The following is a 23378-nucleotide window of genomic DNA, read 5'->3' on the forward strand; positions in this document are numbered from 1 at the left end:
TTAACTAATAGAACAAGGCAATGGAGTTTTTTGTCTATGCAGGTGGAATACCACTTCAACAAAAACCACTATGACATCAGTTTGATACAATAGAGTGGAGGGACTTTTTTCCCCTGCCTTAGCTGACAAACCACCCTAAAACAATTTGGATAATATGAATATAAGTTCTACTGAATGAAAACTGTGGATCACATTCATTCCCAAATCCTTGTCTGTTTAGTAAGCTATTTAACAAATAAGGTGTCTAACATACTGTTTATGTATAGTATCTCTGAGTACCTTTACAATGATAAAAACATTCTAAAACTATGACATGTTTTTCAAAATGTCTTGGTAACTTAGAGGAACTTCATAAATTGCGCTTCTTTTCCCCATAGGATGGCTCCTCGCCCTACTGTTAAGAGAGATGTAAAATGTCATGAATTACATAGAAGAAGTGGGGCAAAAAAAAAAAATGTGTAGACTTTCAATTTGGTAAGCTGTTAAGACATCCTAGTTTGAAGATCAAAATGCCATCACCAAATGGAAGTTGAATGTCCATTTATACTGTGTTTCCTATGAAATTAATTTTCCCCTGTAAACTGGATTCACCTAGTATGCTTTTCTCAAATCTAACAATATTGTGCAGAGTAATAGGCATACCCTTCATTACATTATTGAATTCTATAAAAAGCACATTAGATGAAACTACTTTACTGGGGAATGTTAATTGCATAAGAATTATATAAATGGGCACTCAGAGAAACTATGTTACTGTGGAATTTCATTACTTTACATCTGGCTCTGAGGCTATATTGAAAAGAGTAAGACCATAAGCTCTGCAAGGGCAGGAATCATATCTCATCTAAACTTTCTATCTTCCCCAATCCCCAAAACAGTAAAAATAGAGAGCATTTACATGAATATGTTGAACTGAACATTAATGAGAAATGTTATTGCTCAAGGACACAATCAAGGCAATGCCATTCAGAGTATGCTTATGCTCAGAGACTGGTCTCAAGAAACAAAACCACAGAGACACTATACTATGCCAGGTAAAGAGGTCCAAGGAATTATGTCCTAGGAACTTTCCTTGGCCTTACTTATATGCTTCTTGCTACAAAGTTTAGAGTCCAAGGGGCTATATATAAAGGAAGATTTTTCTCAAGGCACATTCTGCTCCAGAAAAAAGATCTCAGATTCCAACCTGTAGGCACAGAGCACCATGAGTTACCTGCAAAACCTAGATGGAGTAATGCACAGGGCAATATGCTGTACTTCACCATCTGTCTATAGCTAACTGTGGATACTGGAACAATATTGTTCCAGTCTGGCGCATATCATCAATAGGAGAGGAAGAAGGGGAAAAAGAGAGAGAGAGAGAGAGAGAGAGAGAGAGAGAAAGAGAGAGAGAGAGAGAAAATGTGTGTAAAACTCACCCAAGTTATCAGCACATTTTGGAAAACATGTCAGTAAGATTAACCAATATAATATCCAAATACAATTACAGAAAAAGGAAAAATATAAGGTTAATGATATATACACTTCCATATTTCCCATCTGTAGCATTTTCTACAATAAAAGGAATTATTTTAAAAAAAAAATTTTAGAACATCCTTTTTTGCCAAATCCTTTGCTTTCCTCCTCGACTCCTTTATTTATTATTGTTTTCAAACACAAACCACAATGATTATTTTCTTTATGTAAATCAATAAAAACAATATAGTATATTCCTTCTACACACTATAGGAACAGGTTTCCATTTTAATAAAGAACCTTACAGTTTATATGTCTAAAATTGATTAAAAATAATGATATCTATCCACAGACATCTAATAATTTTCCTTCACATTTATCATCTCCAAATTATCAAAAATTTAAATCTCTCTATTAACACTATACTCTGTCATTTCGAAATGATAATCTCGAGGATTTAATAGAAAGTAGCTAAAGGAAATGTTCTGGTTCACTTACAGAATTGGCAATGGCATGAATGACTCTAGAAAATCCTACAGCATCATTTAGCTCCTCCTATTAAAAAAAAAAGGCTTGTTTAAATAAATGTTGGACATAAAAAATTAGACACACCAAGGTTTTATACAATACTCAATACAGAAAAGCTCTGAGACACTTTCATTTTGGGCTACAGTGTGCTTTGCAATGTTCAAAAATAAGTGCTATAACTGAACTACAAAGGTAAGTAACTTTTAGCTTCATTAACTAGAACTAAGAAGCAATAACAAACGGCAAATTAGTCACTTGCACCTTCTACAAAGATACCAGAAATCATCCATTAGGGTAAATAGTTCTTGAACACTTCGGACAAGTCAAATGGTGGTATTGCTTCAGTCTCCTCCCTACCTGCCCCACCCTTCAATCCTTTCTGATTGATTAAAGAAATGTGCCATCTGGTGATTAAATTAAGTACTGCAGGGAAGTAAAGAATTTAATTAAATTAAATTGAACAAATAAGGTCAAATTCAAGTGGTGGTCTGTTGATCTCAAATATTCTTGTAATTCCTGCTCTTTTATTCAGAAAATTCTGCTTTCATGCACCTAGTCTTGAAAAATTCCTTGTATTAACTGGCAATTATTAGGGTAAGAAAAGCAGTTAATTCCTCCTAGACAATCCCTTAGTAGCACAGTTAAATCTAGACAATTAACACTTAATTCACTCATCTTAAACTTAGACCACTATCAGGTGCTGTTGTATGGCTATATATTATATTCTACCTTAAATGCCTATTCTCATCACTACCAACACGTAAACTCCTAGAGGTCAAGGACAGTTTTATTCAGCTCTGTGTACTCAGCGTCCAAGGCAATACCTTGCTGATATTGTTGTCTGCTCATTTTTCAGTCGTGTCTGACCCTTTATGACCCCATTTGGGGTTTTCTTGGCAAAGATACTGGAGGAGTTTGCCATTTCCGTCTCCAGCTCATTGTACAGATGAGGGAACTGGGGCAGCTAGGTGGCGCAGTGCGTAGAGCACTGGCCATGGAGTCAGGAAGACCTGAGTTCAAATCCGGTCTCAGACATGACACACTTACTAGCTGTGTGACCTTGGGCAAGTCACTTAACCCCAATTGCCCTGCCAAAAAACAAAACAAATAAAAACAAATACAGATGAGGGAACTGAGGCAAACAGGTTAAGTGACTTGGCCAGGGTCACGTAGTGTCTGGGGGCCAGATAGGAACTCAGGAAAACGAGTCTTCCTGATTCCAGGACCATTACGATATCCACTGCTCCACCTAACTATCCCGCTTTGCAGATAGTGGGTGCCAAATATTTATAGACCTGAACTAAACTGTCAGAAAAAAATAATGAATTAATTAAATTGAACTCTCCAAATTACATTCAACATAAAACAAAAAGTTATCAAAAGGAAAATTCCTTGCTGATTCAACTCTTAAGGAACAAATTCAGATTTCAATAAACAGCCCTCGAGTCATCTCCTATTGGAATGCTCCCTCTAAAGAACGGGTAACAGGATACAGAACTGTGGAAAGTGGGGCCACAACCCCTGCTCACAGACTTTTGCTCAGAAGTGCCACCTTTGAGGTCATGACCATACTCTTGAAAAGCTGTGGTCACAAACTGTACTTAAATAGACTAACAGAAATCATAATGTAGAAACACCGATGAATACCTTAGTGAAGAATCCTCAAGAGGAAATTTTGGCCACTAATTTATTTGCTTAACAGCCCAGAGGCTCTACTGGTGTCTGTATGATTTCAAGAGATCTATCACAAGACTCTCCTGCAACAGTGGGTTGACATCCTTTAAAAGATGTACACAGAGGAAGATATGGATGAGAAGGGACAGATGCACTACACTTTGCACCGCTGTATAAAGTTCCCCCAGCAATGTGATCAGAGGTCCACTGAAGTAATTTACCTTGTTAGTTCAGAATGCCAAAGTACAAGCTGTCTTAATATAAAAATACCAAAAATAAGTGAATGAATGAAGATAACCCTGCACAAATAAAAATCTATTACACACAACACAAGAAGAGTTTAATCTGAACACTAATAAAATTTAACTCTGTTAACCAGAAATAAGGGCAGCTAAGTACACAGTTGATAGAGTATCAGGCCTGGAGTCAGGAAGACTCATCTTCCGGAGTTCAAATCTGGCTTCGGAAACTTACTAGCTGTGTGACTGAGGGCAAGTCACTTAACCCTGTTTATGTCAGTTTCCTCATCTGGGAAATGAGCTGGAGGAGGAAATGGCAAACTCCAGTATCTTTGCCAAGAAGACCCTAAATGGGGTCATGAAGAGTCAGATACAAGTAAAAACAACTATACCACAATAGCAAAATAGAAATAGCTCAGAATAAATAACCAGATGCCACTAGGACCTTCATGTTTCACTAGGCAGAAAATCTTTACCTCTTCCAAAAATCCACTAATATAGTTCTTCCCCTATTGCTTTCCTCTTAATATTTAAATTTCAATGAATGTTACAGTAGTGTTTTTTAAAATATCAAAATTGTTTTCCAAATAGTTTCTAGAATACATACCACATGCAGCAGATCCTTATCAAAAATCTCCTAGCATACATTAAATATGTAATTCATATTACATATGCTACTGATTAGATTATCTTTCAAAATATAACTACATGAATGAAAAACAGAACTAGTTGATAATTCAGTTAGTCATATCCCAGAACAAGGATTCAACTGTACTTTCTTACAGGCAGACATGAAAAAATCAAATTAGAGATGTTAAAGTTTGACAATATCCTTTACAGAAACTAAATGATGATTAAGAACAACAATTTCTAAAGGACTTTCTTGTATAATATGTGCAGACTGGACAAAGATGAAGTCAAATACGTGTTAGAATTAGTAACTGTGGAAGAACATGATTCATTTTGTTGGCTATGCCTATACTGTTACCTGTGGGCTTTAAATTTTTTCTGCTACCTATTTTTTCCTCCAAACCATAGAGTTAGATGCTTCTGAAATGAAAAACCTTCCCTCAAATTATTAACATGATACATATATGAAGTTAATAAAAAGAAAAAGTGGTAAAAAAAATTCTGTCAGCTTAAAGTAAAAAAATGGAATCAATTTACCTGTTCTTTAGCATGCTTCTGCTGTTCTCTCCTTTTACGTTCTTCCTCATCTACTTTGCTAATAACAATATATCGCTCTTTCTGACAAAAAAAAAAAAAAAAAAAAAAAAACACTAAGTTACAAATAAAATATCCTGGAAGCAAGTTAAACCCAGAAAATTTAAAAATCTGACCACATTGGAAGCAGTCACCAATTTTATTATCATTTGCCATGAGTCAAACTCAGATGCAAGTATTGTATAGTGATACATTTACCATCTAAAATCTTGGGTCAGCATTTCCATTACAAGTATTCTCTCAAATCTTATTAATTCAACTAAATTTATGACAGTCCAAAAAAAGGTATAAGCTATTATTAGTGTAAGAAACTATCCTAATGAATTAATTGCATTTAAACATTTTTGGTTATTAGTTTTACCTGATGTCTGAATTTTTTAAAAGTAATACTTTGAAAACATTCCCATTCTATTTCTAGCTAGTTGTGGGGAAAAACCTGATATTCTATGATATGTTACATATCATATCAACTAAACATTTCACCAATATTCACTCTTCTGACAATTTATGCACTTTAAGTCTTTAGAAAGGAATATGAACACACCTGCTTATAAATACACATTTTATCCACAGACAGAACGGGTTTTGGTAATCTAATCTAACCCCTCTCATTTTTAAAGCTGAGGAAACTGAAGCCTAGAGAAATGAAAACATTGTGCCCACAATCACACAAATAATAATTAGCTGAACCAGAATTCAAACCCAGCTCCTTTGACGCCAAATCCAGGGCTTTTTCTACTGTACCATACTACTTCTCAACCATTTTCCATTCACTGCTTTTTTAAAAATAACTGACTTTTAAACAGCATTTTAACTTTACATTCTGAAGCTTTCAGAAAAATATTACATTAGAATCAGTCACTACTTCTCAGTAATGTCCCTGATACTTTGGGCACCTTTTGGAGGCAGCTCTGCTTACAATCTATCCAATTCTGGTGTCTAGAATCACAGAATCTTAAGAGTTGGAAAGGACACCAAAAGTCATCCACTCTATGTAACCTGTACCTGAAGTGAGTGCCGTACTACACTGCCCCTGTCTCCACATGACAATCCTACAAAAATGTAAAGACAGAAATCAAGACTCACCTCCCTAATTCTCTCTTTTTCCAGACTAAATATCCCCAATCATTTCAACCTATCTTCTATGGCACAATTTTAAGCTCTTCCACCAGCTGACTGCTGCTTTCTGGACATACTCAAGCTTGTCAATAATAGCCTTCCTAAAACGTGACACCCAGAACAATCTGCCAGATGTGTTAAAATCAGCCTTATCACCACCCCTGTTAAAGCCACTCATTTAGCCTTGTTCTAGGCTATTAATGCAGCCTGAGAGGTCATTAGCTTTTTTGACCACAATATACTGTTGACTGATACTGAATTTGCAGTCCACTGAAATCTCTAATTTCTTTTTAAATAGTCATTTATCCAACACATTTTTTATCTATTATCTACAGCATACCATAGTAGGTGCTGGTTAAAATATAATGGTTATATGATAACAATAACCTGAGCTTCAAGGTCTATCAAGTGTATAACATACTAATATTACCTCATAATACTTTCTTGCATTCTCACCCCCCTTACCTTCTGCCACCTTGTACTTGTCAAGTTGATCCCTTGAAACCTAGTATAATACTTTACATTTATCCCTACTAAATTCAGTTTTATTATTTCAGCTGATCATTCACATCTCTCAAGATCTTAGATCACATTCTGTCACCCAACAGAAAAGCCATCCCACCCTATTCATGTCACCTACAAATCCGATGAACAGTATTGTCTATGCCTTCATTCAAGTCAATGAAGGAAAAACACAGTCAAGGGAATGAAGCTTTTAGTGCAATCTGCTAAAGTCTTTCCTTCAGCTCAGCACTAACAATGCTTTGCTTCTGGTCATTCAACCAGTTCTGAACCTGCCTAACTATAAGATGATCTATCTAATCAACAGTGATATTGTAGAAGACTTTGTCAAATGGCTTTCAATTTCACCAACCTGCATAAATGACAAAACCTAGCCTAAGAATACAGATGGGTATTTTGGTGAATGTTGAGTGTCAATATTTTATTATATGATCTCAATATATATTAAACAGTAACTTTGGTTCATTTTTTAGATTACCTTCTCTGTTTCTAAAGTCTCAACATGTATGCCTTTGGGATACCTAAAAAAGAAAAATGCATTATTAGTAAATGAGTAACTGATAGCCAACAATTAAAACTCCATGCTTAATGCTAGAGCAGTAAATGCCCATCTATATTTCAACCAAATGAAATGACTGTCATTAAATATGAACTACACTAGAGAAAGAATAAAATTTCACTTGGTCTGAAAAATGTTTAATAATTTTTTTGCTATATTTTCTCACTAGTATTTCTGAATAAGATGCAAAATGCTTAAGAATTTACCTAAATTAAAAGGGAATTCTGTTTCACCTTGCTCTATTTACCATGTGAAAACATTATGTACTCTGTGAGAAAGATCTTACATTTTTTTTTATCTTACATTTTCTTAACACTGACAATTTTCAATTTCCCAATACAGTCAAAACTTACTTTCCAGAATAGAAGCAAGCACCTACTTTGCCTAACTGCTCTTATTACTAAAATCTAACAGATCCTATTTAATTTGAAGTTTGCAACAAGCCCTTCAACATTTATTAAACGATTTTCTGTTTTGGGAAAAGTTTAAGAAATGACAGCTATATTTTATGTTGGTAAAATACTTTGTATCAGTCTGACTGGAACTATTAGCTGCAAGAATACCTAAACAAGGAAGCAGGCTGAGCAAATTAGACAATGTCCCTACTTTTCCTAAATCAGGATACTATTATAGATCTATTACTGTGTTCAAAGTAAATTTCCAAATATCTAACAGTAAACTATAAAACTAAAACTATAAAAAAAAACCCAGAGACAAAGAGAAATTACTAAGTAGCCTTTATCTTTCCATTAGTTATATGCCTGCAGAAAAGGCACTCAAATGAGACCTAAGTACACTGTGTAACTTAATTATGATATATGCTCCAAGCAGCATGCTCCTAAACTGTGCCAAAGACCTCACAATAGCATAAATGATTTTACAGTCTTCAAAACTGAAAATAATAAAAACCAACAAGCATTTTACAATATTTTAATTTCCAATCAAGATTTTTCTCCAGAAAACTGTTGCTGTACATAGATTTAATTTAAAAAGAGCATTTGTACACTAGTTTAAAAAGCAGCAGTACAACTTTAAATACAATCTTTATTTCTAGTCCATACCCTTCAAAGTATTTCATGGGAGCTATTCCTTCACATGGCTTGACAAAAATAGCAGAAATTCAAAAGTAAACCTAAAGCTAAGAGATTATATTGAGTCTTTAAAACCTAGGTCTCTCCTAGAGAGTTCCTAGGGGAAACTAATACAGTATGAACACTTACTTCCAGCTCAAAGTCTGATAAATTAGTTTCCTTTGAAATCTATGAAAGCAAAAGAAAAATTATTATATGTGGTACATTTTGAGAAAATTAACTGATCAAAGAGAAGTTAGGGAAAAAATTTCTGTAATTTAAAAAAATATCTCCTTATCTACCTAATATGTTCCTTTTGGCTACTGTAAAAAGAGTACCTACACAGTACAAGAAGAATCAACACTCATTTAGGGCATTGTTTAAAAAATACCAACTACTAAGAGAGACCTCTGGGTTTCCACGTTCTTAGAGGATGTCTGTATTTTCATAGTAGTGAAAGTGAAGGCATTTAAAAGTCACTGTCAACCAAGTTCTGCACTACCTCCTATCATATGTAAATAGTTATCATCCATCATAGAACAGAAAATGACTTTAAAGTTCACCTAATACCCCACCCCCTTTTACAGATTAGTAAACTGAAGGCCATCTAGATGAAGCACCTTGCTTTAGGTGACAGAACTACAGCAAATGTTATTTACACCTAGGTCTCCTGACTCTAAAGCCAGTATTTTTCCACTATAATCATTCCCTTTCCTGGGAGCTCTTCACGTACTTGCGCAAAGTTAGAGGCTATATATGTGTGAAGGTGCAGCACAAGTGTAAGGTCAACAAGAATTCATGTGCCCAAAAGTAAGAAGTCTGACCACAAAAAGGTAAGGTACTCATTTGGTGTGTCAATAAACAATCTATACTTATTCCAAAGGGGCTAACATTAGTCCTCAAACTCCAGCAACATCCTATAATAAAGAGGTTGTTTACAGAGTGGGTTTAATCAAAGAAGACTCAGTGTCAAGACACATGTATAATTTTCTTTCCCCCAAAAAGAACAGAATGTTATATAGAGAGCAACCAACCCTGTGCATGGTTCTAAATCCAAGTTCTTGTTTTCTTCATTTTGTATCAAATCCTCTATTTTCTCTCTGGTGAAATGGAAAAAGAAAATGAAAAAAATCATATTTATAGAATGAGTTAGGTTCTCTAACATCATTAAATTAAAATGCCTAAACACACAAACAATGTACTATCAAATAATAAACTTCTATAGCTTCCTGCCTAGTTGCTTCCAAGTGAAAAACGAAGACTGCCATAAGCCTCAAGGCGGGAAAGAGAGCGGGTACCAGTGACCTACTCTGCCACATGAAGTCATAAACATGTGAGCCCTGTAATTGCTTCTCCCCTTGTTGCATTTTTTTCCTGAGGCAAAGGAACCAACAAGGCTTGTGACCTTGTGAACTTCAGAAGTTCAGAAAACCTAACAGACGCCCAGGATCTGGGGTCAATGGCAAAATTTAAGAAAAGCTGCACCCAAGCAGCCAGTACAGTCCTGAAGAGCAACCACATCCTGGCTCAGGCAAAGAATGACCCAACAGCCAAGATGCTGGATTCCATAAGCAAGCAATCAATTGTCCATCGGCTATGCCACATTTAGGAGCGAACATGATACAGAAGATTTTCTACAGAAACTGCTCTGAGTCTGAGCCCACTGTCCCCAGGGCCTGTAAAGGAGAGTGTGCCTCTCTTCTTGCTCTAGTCCTCAGTAAGGACTCCTTAGTAACATGTAATTGATGCTCACTGCTTAAAAGAATCTCAGATGCTAATCACTGGTAACTGATACTGGGGAAAACACACTACAAGGGAGGCTTGAGACAACAGCACTAGAAAACCCTATATCCCCATGGGTGTCCCAGGAACCCCCCAGGGAAGATACAGTCTTGCTCAGGGACTTGACTCATCAGTGTGAGTGAGAGCTAGGACAAGGATCCCCAAAGTTTAAATGACCAACGTTTTATAAATGAAAAGAATTGGATCTGATAGAAATATAAGAAGCAATCATCCAAAGTACTAGGCTTTCCCAATGTAATGAAGGTTCTCTTAATGTTAAGTGCCATAAAGACAGAAATCATTCTGCAGTTCCATCATATCTCCTGCAGAGCCTTACACGAGAGGTGCTCAATAAATGAATAGCTGACTAGTTGGGGAAAAAAGACTTAGTTTGTAAAACTGGTGCTGGCATTCTCTTTTAAAGAAATTGAGAAAGCTAAGATTTTCGTTAATTAAAGTAAAACTCTCTGGGCACCACAATTTTAAGGTCAACAAGAATTCATGCACCCAAAAGTAAGAAGTCTGACCACAAGAAGGTAAGGTATTCATCTGGTGTGTCAATAAACAATCTAAACTTATTCCATCAGGGCTAATATTAGTCCTCAAACTCTAGCAACATCCTATGGTGAAGAGGCTGTTTACAGAGTGGGTTTAATCTAAGCAGACAGTGTCAAGCCACACAAATTGTTTAACTTCAACAATGACATATTCACATTCTTGTATTTAGTAAACTAAATCTTGTCTGAAAATTAAGCTTTAAAAACAAAACAGATGCATTAATACTTAAAACTAATAAACAGGATGCATTTCAACGATAAACTTCCTTTGTCAAGAAGGAGACACAATACAGAGGGCTTACAAATGTAAACCAGAATGCGGCAGAAGGCTGTGGCTTCCTCTTTGATAATGAAGGAAGTGCCCCGACCTCTCTTAGGATAAGACTAGGAGGTGTAACACGAATTAGAACCCTGAATGATAGTAAAGTGGGCAATTTCAGGGGTGAAGTGTGACTTTCTTTTTGGCTGAGCCTAGCCACGTACAAAGCACCTGAAACAGTACTGTAACCTCCATTTTACTTGTCACCCTCATTGAGCCAAAGCTGAAGAGCCTGGAACCTTCCTATCTGCTTTCATCCCATCTTGTTCTGGTAAAAGAATATTTGTTCCCACAACATTTGTTAAACTAAAAATATCAGTATACAAGAAAAAAAAATTTTCACTTCTTTCAAGATAGAAAACTCAGTCCTAGAGCACAGTTAAAATAAAGTAGGGAAAGACACAAGCAGTATTATTTTCTACCAGTTTGTTTTCTTACATATTTTTACATCCGTCTAGACATTTTTCTACAAGACTTTTACTCCTTAAAGACCTGATGTCAACATGTACTAGTAACAAATGTCATAAGAAAACCAAAATGCTACGTTTGACTTTTCATCTCTTAATTTTAGACTGCATCATACAAATATTCATTTGGGGTTGAAACACTAGCTATGTTAAAATTACCTGCTATTGCAAACACAGATGTTAAGATGATCAGATACGGCATTAGAAGATTCACTAGGTTCAAATTCCAGCACAGCACCAAAATACTTTCAAAAATAATCAATTAGGTATTTTGATGTACACTAACTATTCAAGATTCAAAACTACATCTTCTAAAAATAGTAAGTTTTTTAAGAAGACTACATCTTCTAAGGAAGATCAAATTCCAAGACAACAGATTAAGACTGTAAAAACCCTCATTTATTTTTATCTCTATATGTATTGCTTTCCTCGTTTAAAATTTAGCTACCCCCACTTTCCACCAACTACCCACTCATTTGTCTCCAATTTTTTAAAAATAAAGAATAGGAGAAAGAGTTTAATATAAATACCTTTCTCTGTCCTTAATATCATACTTCCTCTTGGCAAATAAAAAATTCTATCACTGACAAGCATGGAAATGGCTGACAGTCAATATGAAAGCATGCTTGCCAAATACCATGAGAACTGTTATATAACATAAACAAGTTTAAGTGGTGTCATGAAATTTTATTTATAATGTAGCTAGTTATTATATATATATTTGTATATACCATGATTCAAGTTGACTCAAAACATTGTCTGTAGACAATAAAAACCTGATGTAATAGAATCTAACCAAAATACCTTGTATTCCTGTACCAACACTACCATTAAAGTCATTCCACTATATTAATGAATGTATTTTTTATTTGTTGGTATAACAACTTACACCACTTTTTCAATAAATTTTTTCTGATCCTCAGGAATAACCACAGGACATTTTGAAGCATTAGGAGATACATATGACAAAGCTCCAGCACCATTGGATTGTGAACGTTTTTCATCATATTGCTCCCGCAACTGTCTTTCTTCTTCCTGATTTAAATATGGGATTCCTAAAAATAACATTTTATTAGTAAACATAAAATTTGAATATAAAATTTTTAATAAATAAGATTATGGCAATTCAGCAAAGATTTACAACTAGGCATAAAAAGCTCAGAATCACCATAAAAGACAATAACATTTGGTAAGACAAATAACAAAAAAGCTTTCAACACATTAGATCTTGAATATGCAAATGAATATTGTCCTCCAAGGATCATCCTGGAGGAGGCAACAAATCCTTTCTAACCAAGCTGCCATTGTTCCAAACCTTTTTTCCAATACACCTCTTCTGCAGCCATCTTGAGAATTCATTTGTAGACATTCACAGATACCCAAAAATCTATTTTTCTTATTAGACCTCTCATTTTGAACAAAATGCAGAATTATCAAACGTTCATCCACCTTAGCATGTACGTAATTCCAAATGACTTCTGGGTATTTCCAAAAATCAACATCTTTAACAAACGAAGGCTTGTCAAGTGAGTACAGTCAAAATAAACATAAACTCTGCTCTCAAGGAGATTGCAAAAAAGTAGTTTTAAAAAGTTCTGAACAATGGCAGCATAGTTATAATGGCAAGGGTGATTGATTACCTTAAAACACAACAGTTACATAGATAAATTATATACATTCTGTTATGTTTGTAGGGGGGAGAAAATCAGCCTCTGTTCATAGTCAAAGTTCATAAAATACTTTAGAATCTAATACAGAAAAAATATGAATTGTGTCATTGATGCACATTTGATACATCAAAAAACCTTTACTGAGCATCTCCCATATGCTTAATTAATAATCAGAGCTTCACGGTACACTTTAAAATTCTCTCCCCTTGTATGTGAGGAAGGAAATTTGTGCTAATAGCCTACTATCTGCCAAGCACTGTACTAAGGGCTATATAATCTTATTTAATCCTCACAACCACCCTGGGAGGTAAATGCTAATATTCCCAATTTTACAGCTGAGGAAACTGAGGCAGACAGAATTTAAGTGATTTGCCCATTGTCACAAAGCTAAGTATCTGGGGCCAAATTTGAATTAAGAACTTCCTGACCCCAGGTCTACTTTCTGTCCACCACACCACACAGCTGCCTACCACATTCAGCATGCTATCTGGCTAGCAACAGGAATGCTTCTCAAATTTTAAAAGAAAAATCAATGGGAAATGGGATTTATTTTGTTACATTTTCATTTGTAGACAATTTTGATAGAATGCATTTATTCCCTCAAGCATGTTAAATAACTTCATAAATTGGGGGAAAATAGAGAGGTATGATAAGGATTTATGGACTAACCAGGAAATATATTAGAAACAGTTTGTTTTACCCAGAAAAACTGAGTATAATGCTCCAAGGCAAAATATGGACTTTCAATAAAATAGACAACTTCCAAGCTTTCTCAGTGAAAAGACCAGAGCTGAACAGAAAATCTGACTTTCAAACACAAGAATCAAGAGAAGCATGAAAAGGTAAACAAGAGAAATCATAAGGGACTTACTAAAGCAGAACTGTTTTGTTTACATTCCTACATGGAAAGATGATGTGTGTAATTCATGAGACCTCAGTATTAGGGTAGCTGAAGGGAATACACATATACATATACATATATATACACATAGACAAGAAGGCACAGGGCGAGTTGAATGTGAAGGGATGATATCTAAAAAAATAAAATCAAATTAAGGGATGAGAGAGGAACATATTGAGAGAGGGAGAAAGGAAGAGATAGAATGGGGTAAATTATCTCACATAAAAGTGGCAAGAAAAAGCAGTTCATTGGAAAGGAAGAGGGGGCAGGTGAGGGAGAATGAGTGAATCCTGCTCTCATTGGATTTGAATTGAGGAGGGAATACCATACACACTCAACTGGGTATCTTACCCCACAAGAAAGTAGGGGGAAGGGGACAAAAAACGGGGACAATAGAAGGGAGGGCAGATTAGGGGAAGAAGTAATCAAAAGCAAACACTTTTGAAAAGGGACAGGGTCAAGGGAGAAAACTGAATAAAGGGGGACAGGCTAGGAGGGAGGGAATTAAAGTTAGTCTTTCACAGCATGACTATTTATGGGAGTGTTTTGCATAATGATACATGTGTGGCCTGTGTTGAATTGCTTGCCTTCTTAGGGAGAGTGGGTGGAGAGGGAAGAGGGGAGAGAATTAGGAACTCAAAGTTTTAAAAGCAGATGCTCAAAAAAAAAAAAAAAGCTTGTTTTTGCATGCAACGGGAAAATAAGATATACAGGCAATGGGGCATAGAAATCTATCTTGCCCTACAAGAAAGTAAGGGGAAAAGCAATGGGGAGAGGGGAGAGGGGGGGTGATAGAAGGAAGGGCTGACTGGGGAATGGGGCAATCAGAATATATGCCATCTTGGAGTGGGGGGGAGGGTAGAAATGGGGAGAAAATTTGCAATTCAAAATCTTGTAGAAATCAATGCTGAAAACTAAAAAATATCAAATAAAAAAGAAAAAAAAGAAATATTTTGTTTTCCTGCCTACATGAACCCATAAAAAGGTGAATAAGCTCCAACTACAGTTCATGGTTAGCCTAGAAGAAAAGACACTTATTAGGAACTGAAAAAAAACCTGCCGGGATCATTTGTTTCTCCCACAATTCTCTGATAGTTACATTCAAAAATTAAGTGTCTAATGTGTACGGGGCCCTATGCTCAACATTGTTTACAAGAGAAATACAAAATATATAAAAAATAATGAAAAAATTTCAATAGAGTACTAACAACTGAAAGGAGATAAGGAAAGGCTTCATGACTAAGAAATAAAGGTCCATCTTTCCAAAGCCAATATTCTACTGATGCTGTGAGACTCTTTGCCTGGCTACAAGTCATGGAATACTACAGTCTTCTTTCGGAATATGAGCAGGCTGCAATACAACAGATAAGGAACAAGAAAAACCAGCATAAAAACCAGTACTTTCTTCCTCTTATTACTTTATATGATACTTTCAACTTCTTTAGAATGGGACAAAAAATAATTTTCAAGGGGCCAAGAGTACTAACAACTGAGGGGATCAAGAAAGGGCTCATTGAGGTTTTAACACCCACACCACTGAGCTTGAAAGCAAGCTAGGAATCCTGTCAGGCACAGGTGAGGAGACAGTACATTCCAGGAAATAAAATGTTATGCACAGGGGCTAGTTGGCAGAGCAGTCTGAGGATCTGTGAGCTTAACACCATTAAGAATGAAACCCATCCATGCCTATTCATCCTGAACTAATCTTGTACATCTCCAAAATCTACTACAATGGGGTCCATCTAACAGTTAGGGGCCTTCCCGTTGCTCTCTTAACAATGAATGAATACCAATAGATCACAAAGGATCTCCATTAGCTATCTCTAACTCTCAGTAGTTGACGGACCCATTTTTTTCCAGTCATACCTTTTCCCCAGATAATATGCACAAAATTACAATTAAACTAGACCCAGATCCACGCCCCACTAAATTCAGAAGCTTCATAACTTTTGAAGGCAAGTAAAAACTAATCTTACCATTGCGAAAAACTTTATTAAAATCAAATCCTTGGTTTGCCAGAAAGTCTATGCTTGAGCTCTATCAAAAGAGAAAAACAAAACATTTTAATAGCAAAACGAGTGAGAGGTATGTGCTCTCTAAAACTGCGTAGGAGCAGACAAGAAACTCATCTGGGGAAGAAGGTAAAGACAAAAAGTCAAAATAGCAATATGCTACCTACGTGTAGAAACAGGCTTCTATTCCAAATTATAACAATTCATTTTACCATTAATTTGTATTATTAATTGCTGCTAATTCCAATTTCCATCTCTTGCAAACAAAATTCTTTCATCATACACAGTTTCAGGAAAATATCTACTGCGTAAGTCAAGGTACAAAACATTTACACTACACACAAAAAAGGTAGAAACGAAATTTTTAGTTGGTAGACTGGCACAGTGACGAAAGTATGACAGTCTAACAGAATGTCTGACAAGGAAAAATATCCAAGTAACATCCCACCAAGCTGAATGGAGTGTATGCAAGTGCAGATTATTTTTAGTCTTTTTGCAAAAGTAAACATTCAACTTAAAACAAGATTTTCATAATTCCAGGTCAGAAAAATAAACAATGGCCCCTAAAAAAGGCATAAACCTTAAATTATTTTTTAAAGAAATACAAACACTCAGCAGTTTCCTAGAGTTTGATAACAAGCCAAACTAACGTCAGAACAGCTTTTCCCTTTTATTTGTTTTCTCCCAGTTCTATGGTCAAGATTGACTCTCTTCCTAAGGAAAGAGTCCTGCTTTATTTACTTCTACAGATGAACATTCTCACAATTCAATACTTCACTACATCTATAGTGGATTAAATATGTGATCTATCCAGTCCAATACAAGTTCTTCCACAGCGGGATCGAAGGATGTTGTAGATGGGAATGGTTGTCCTCAGACACTAACTTGAAAAGTTAAAGACATTCTAGTCTTCTCTTAACCAAATATAACTACATGATTTATGAAATGATCTAAATCTTTCCTAAAGCTACATATTATTATTAGTCTCTACCACCTCTTGGAGCTACTGACTTTGTAATATTTTATTTACCTTCCTAATGACTTTACTATTGACTTTGTAAAATTTTATTTCTTTTGTCCTAAATTTAGCACTTTCAAGATTCAAAGGATGCTATCAATTTCCTAACAACAGTATTAGGTACACAAGTCTGTCTTCATTCAACCCACGTTTTCTTAACTTTATGGAATCTTAAAATGTTATTGAGAGGGATGCAGCCAAGAAAGAAATGTAGGAAGAAACAGTACAGCCCAGTTCCCACACAACTATACCAAGAATAATTTAAGAAGAATGCCAGAGTAGCAAAAGGAAAACTGTAGGAGAAATTACCTTTCCCAGCATCTTTCCTGCCCAAGATGACAAATTTGACCTACAGGCAAGTGACTAGGGCAGGAACCAAGGGTTGGCTGGGATCAAAGACTCACTGACCAGAGCACTGAGCTAGGGCAAAAGCTCATGGACACCCAGAGGTGATCACAAACTCTGCTCTGGGCTCCTGCCCAAAAGCTTAGGGCAAGAGCACATGCTCAGAGCCTAGAGCTCCAAGCTAGGCCAGCAGCACAGGGATATCCAAGGTGTATCATTCAATGCTGGGCCCAAGCTAACTATAAAGGTTGTCCCAGGCAGCCCAAAGAACTTAGCACTGTAGCTCAAGGACTCCAGAGCCAATCATCAACTGGCCCAGGCCTGAGGTTTGTGGCTGGGAACACAGCACCAAGTCAGTGGTGTGCAGTGTCAGTGCAAGTCAGCTCCCAGAGTTCCATGTTAGGTGTGCAGTGCAGGGATGTCCAGAGTTGATCTTGAACTCAGTCCCAGACCAGGCCAGAAGCTCATTGCCCAGAGTACCATCTAGGAAAAGTACCTTAGTGGGATCTCCCAGATTAATCAAGATCACAGACTCAGCCCCAGAAGAATTCCCTACTAGGCCAGCAATAACCAGGTTGCCTAGAACATATTGCTGGAAAAATGATTAAATAAAAAAAATAAAGATCTATTTTAGTCCAGGGATAATCAAAACACAAAAACCCAAAAGAAAAAGATAACTCCAAAAAACTTACAGGGAAAGAAAGTCTCAAAGCAAAACACAGCTTGCCCAAAACATCAATTAGAATTATTAGAAATAATTATGCAAGAGTACGAAAGTCAGACAGAGGTAAAATGGCACAGAAAAGGCAGCAACTTGCCTGAACTCTCCCTAAAACCTCTCTGAATACCTTTAAATAATGTTATAAAACAACTCCTGGAACAGCAGAATCCACAAAAGGACAGGGTGAAATAATCTGCCAGCAAAAGACAGCTTAGAACATTAGCAGGAAAAGTCTGCTGCACCTGGGTGACACTGGTGTGCAGGCTGCACCAGCGCAGACCAGGCCCCAGAAAACCATATGTAGGCCTTGGGAACCACTGAATCAGCAGCAGCACCAGCTGCTTCAGGAACTAATAGCCCACAGATGGTAACGGGATCAAACAACTGGTCAGAAGGAGAACACAGGAGACTCTTTATTGGCACTGAGGGCAGGACTCTGTTGCTTTGCCCATACTCAGATCTGGGTGGCAATGCCAGGATGAAGAGGAACACTAAGCACACTAGAGCTTGTGGCCATAGTGCAGCAGTTCCTGCCCACAGTTCCAGGGCAGAAAAGAGTGCTTGTGGTCATTCACAGACCAGAGCACAGGCCAGGAGAGTAGTAAATGCAACTCTCCTTACAGCATATCACCTTGGAAGAAATGAAAACTTACAGGTCCCCAGAGGCATCTCTGAAGAGGGCTACACAAAACCCCTGAAGTGTGGGACAGTACACCCTCGACCCTGGAAGAAGAGCCCCACTTTAACAAAGAGTTCAAAGTCAAGAAATAGCCTGGAAAAACGAGACAATAACAGAAAAAATTCTAACCACGGAAAGTTACTATGGTGACAAGGAAGATCAAAAAGCACACTCAGAAAAAGATAACAAAATCAATCTCCAACACCCAAAGCCTCCAAGAAAAAAATGAATTGGTCTCAGGCCATGGAAGAGCTCAAAAAGGATTTTGAAAATCAAGTAAGGAAAAATTGGGAAGAAAAATGAGAGTGATGCAAGAAAAATCATGAAAAATGAGTCAACAGCTTGGTAAAGGAGACACAAAAAAACCTGAAGAAAATGATACCTTAAAAAAAATAACAGGACAAATGGTAAAAGAGGTATAAAAATCCAACGAGGAGAAGAATGCTTGGAAAAGCAGAATCGGCCAAATGGAAACGGAGGTACAAAAGCAACCTGAAGAAAATAATTCCTTAAAAATTAGAATGGAGCAAATGGAAGCTAATGACTTTATGAGAAATCAAGAAACAATAAAATGAAACCAAAGGAATAAAAAAAATAGAAGACAATGTGAAATATCTCACTGGAAAAACAACTGAGCTGGAAAGTATATCCAAGAAAGATAATTTGAAAATTATTGGATTATCTGAAGGCTATGACCAAAAAAAGAGCCTAGACATCACCTTTCAAGAAATTATCGAGGAAAACTGCCCTGATAGTCTAGAACCAGAGAGTAAAATAGAAATGGAAAGAATCCACCAATCACCTCCTGAAAGAGATCCCAAAATGAAAACTCCCATGAATATTACAGCCAAATTCTATAGCTCCCAGGTCACGGAGAAAATAGTGCAAGCAGCCAGAAAAAAACAGTTCAAGTCTCAAGGAGGCATGTTAAAGATAACACAAGATTTAGCAGCTTCTACATTAACAGTTCAGAGGGCTTGGAAAATATGATATTTCAGAGGAAAAGTAGCTAGGATTACAACTAAGAATCACCTATCCAGAAAAACAGAGTACAGTCTTTCAGGGGAAAAATGGATATTTAATGAAATAGAGGACTTTGTAGCATTCTTGATGAAAACACCAGAGATGAATAGAAAATGAGACTCTCAAATACAAGACTCAAGAGAAACATAAAAAGGTAAACAGGGAAGAGAAATAATAAATGACTTAATAAAGTTAAAACTATTTACATTCCTACATGGGAAGATGATAGTGTACACAGACAGAGGGATCAAGTGTAAGTTGAATACGAGGGGATGATATCTAAAAAATGAAATAAATGGTTAAGAAAGAGGAATGCATTGGGAGAAAGGGAAAGGGAGAAGCAGAATGGGATAAATTATCTCACATAAAAGAGGCAAGAAAAAGCTTTTACAGCGGAGAGAAAAATGGGGGAGGTGGGGGGAGGGATGAGTGAACCTTACTGTCATCAGAATTGGCTCAAAGAGGGAATAACACACATATACACAATTGGGTATAGAAATCTATCTTACCCTACAGAAAGTAGGAAGGGAGGGGAATTGGGGAGGAGGGGTGTGACGGAAAGGAGGGCAGATCGGAGGAGTCAGTAGTTAGAAGCAGAACACTTTTGGGGAGGGACAGGGTGAAAGGGGAGAGACAGAATAGAATAAAGAGAAAACTGGATGAAGGGAAATACAATTAGCAATACTAACTGCGAAAAAAAAAATTTGAAGCAAGTTTCTCTGATAAAGACCTGATTTCTCAAATGAGAACTGAGTCTAATTTATAAAAATAAGAGACATTTCCCAATTGATAAATGATCAAAAGATATGAACAGTTTTCAGATGAAGTAATCAAAGCTATCTATAGCCATATAAAAAAATGCTCTAAATCACTACTGATTGGAGAAAGGCAAATCAAAACAATTATGAGGTACTACCTCATACCTATTACATTGCTTAAGAGGAAAAGGAAAATGACCAATGTTGAAGAGGATGTGAGAAAAATGATACATTAATGCATTGTTGGTGGAATTGTAAATTGATTCAACCATTCTTCAGAGTAATTTGGAACTATGCCCAAAGTGCTATGACCCTTTGACCTAGCAATACCCCTACTAGGTCTGTATCCAAAGAGATAAAAAAGAAAAGGAAAAAGGACCTACATGTACAAAAATATCCATAACAGCTCTTTTCTGGTGGCAAAGAATTGGAAAATTGAGGGGACGCCCATCAATTGGGGAATGGCTGAACAAATTATGATTGTTATGGAATACTACTGTGCTATAAGAAAGGATGCCCTCAGAAAACCTGGACTTACATGAGCTGATGCAAAGTGAAATGTATTGTGCACAAAGTAAAAGCAATATTGTAGGATTATTAGCTGAAAATGACTTATCTTTTCTCAGCAATCCAAGACAATTCTGAAGGACTTTTGATGAAAAATGCTTTCCATTCCTAGAAAAAGAACTGATGGTGCCTGAAGACAAACTGAAGCATACTTTTTTTTGCTTTCTTTATTTCTCTTGAGGTTTTTTTTTTTGGTCTGTTTTCTTTCACAGCATGACTAATATGGAAATGTCTTGCACGACTACACATGCATAACCTATATTGAATTGCTTGTCTTCTCAACAAGAGGCGTGGGGAAGGAGGATGAGAGAAAATTTGAAATTCTGAATTCTAAAAAGGAATATTTAAAACTTGTTTTTATATGTAATTGGAAATAAATTTTTTAAAAAGACTACAAAAGTTAGTTTGAAAATGATATGAATGAAATGATAGTCATAGAGGAAAAAAGTGGAAAAGAAATAAGGGGAGGAGAGACTAGGAAAGAGAATGGAAGAGAGTCTAGGAAAGAGAATTAACAGCTTGGCACAAGAGGTGCAAAACCTTACCCAAGTAACAAACTCCCTGAAATTTGAATAAAGTAAAGTTAATGACTCCAAGAAACAACAAGAAATATTAAGAAAAAGTCAAAAGATTGAAAAAATAGGTGAAAGTGTAAGGTACTATTTATAGCAAAAACAGCTCATGTGCAAAACAGATCAAGGAGAGACAGTTTAAAAATTATTTAACAACCCGAAAGCCGCAATCGAAAACAGAGCCTAGATATCATATTTCAAGAAATCTTCAAAGAAAACTTGCTAGATCTCTTAGAACCAAAAAATAAACTGAAAATAGATAAAAAAAAAAAGACCATCATTTCCTGAAAGAAACGTCAAAATGAAAACTCCCAGGAACATTACAGCCAATATCTAGAGCTTCTAGGTCAATGAAAAAATACTGCAAGCAGCCATAAATAAAGAGTACAAGTACAATGGAGCCACAGTCAGCACCACACAAGATTTAGCAGCTAGATTTAAAGCTAGAGTTTCACAAATAGCAAAATGAGAGTGAAGAGTATGGATTGTGATATTCCAAAAGGCAAAAAGACAAAGACTTATAGCCAAGAATAACTTACCCAGCATAATTGAATATAATCCTACAGCAAAAGAAATGGATCTTTAATGAAACAAAGGACTTCCAAGCATTCCTGATAAAAAGGCAAAAGCTGAGAGGAAACTTTGAAACATAAACATAAGAATAAAGAGAAACAAAGTGGGAAATTTGAAAAGACTTAATAAAGTTGAAGAAATTGCATTCTTATGGGAAGGGGAGAAAGAAATGATATAAGCATCCCCAGAGAACTGTGACATCAGCCAGGGTCAAATAAAGGAAGTCAAATAAGATGGAGGCACCGGGAATAATGGAGTTTTTTAAATTATGTCATAATGATCTTAGAAGAAAGGAAAAGGATGGAGAAAAAGAATACACTAGAGAAGAAAAGAGATGCAATGGTGGGGAGATGAATAGACGTCTACAAACAATGAAAGGGTGGAAAGAGGGAATCACCCAAACCTCACTTTAAAAGGATACAGAATGAAGAAAAACCAGGAGAATAAAATTCTAGACTATAAAAACTAACAATTTTGAAGATTTAAGAACTTTGATCAGTTCAATGATCCACCATGATCCCAGAGGCATGATAACTTACAATACTGCCCACCTCCTAACAAAGAAGTGATCAGCTAGATATGCTGAGTGGGACACGAATTTTTAGACCACAGCGAACTTGAGAATCTGTTTGCCTAGGGGTGTTTGTTGGGGGCAAGGATGGGAGGAGCTTCTTTTTTTTCATCTAGGGGTACCAGAGTAAAACTATAGGAAGACAGGTTGTTGTTCACTGAAAAAAATGAAATTTAATTTTTAAAAAAGTTATAGAGGGACTCTAGAGATCATCTAGTTCAACCCTATCATTTTGCAAAGAGGAAACATATTGTAGGAGACCTCTAGCTTCTGTTATTCACTATATGACTGAGCACAGACTTTATGCATAAAATGAGAGGCTAGATGATCTCAAAGTTTTTATTCACGCACAATTCTGTAACAATAAAGTGAAAGAAGGGAAAATTCAAATCAATTCATTTTGCTAATTGTGAAAATCTAGCTTTAACAAAACGCTTCTAGAGAAGAAAGTTG

General features: G+C 36.2%; 1 protein-coding gene across 1 annotated transcript in view; it reads right to left on the minus strand.

The window, feature by feature from the left end:
• Window positions 1–23378, minus strand: part of PARN (poly(A)-specific ribonuclease) — a 186176-nt gene that overhangs the window by 159460 nt on the left and 3338 nt on the right. The window contains exons 6-12 of the mRNA XM_036738871.1: window positions 16063–16123; window positions 12405–12570; window positions 9425–9490; window positions 8541–8579; window positions 7240–7282; window positions 5064–5144; window positions 1954–2010 (exon numbers count right to left, since the gene is read on the minus strand). Of these exons, the coding sequence (XP_036594766.1) occupies window positions 1954–2010; window positions 5064–5144; window positions 7240–7282; window positions 8541–8579; window positions 9425–9490; window positions 12405–12570; window positions 16063–16123 (513 nt within the window). The remainder of the gene's footprint in view (window positions 1–1953; window positions 2011–5063; window positions 5145–7239; window positions 7283–8540; window positions 8580–9424; window positions 9491–12404; window positions 12571–16062; window positions 16124–23378) is intronic.

This window comes from Trichosurus vulpecula, chromosome 9, assembly GCF_011100635.1.
Source record: "Trichosurus vulpecula isolate mTriVul1 chromosome 9, mTriVul1.pri, whole genome shotgun sequence".
In the NCBI taxonomy this organism is placed as follows: domain Eukaryota; kingdom Metazoa; phylum Chordata; class Mammalia; order Diprotodontia; family Phalangeridae; genus Trichosurus; species Trichosurus vulpecula.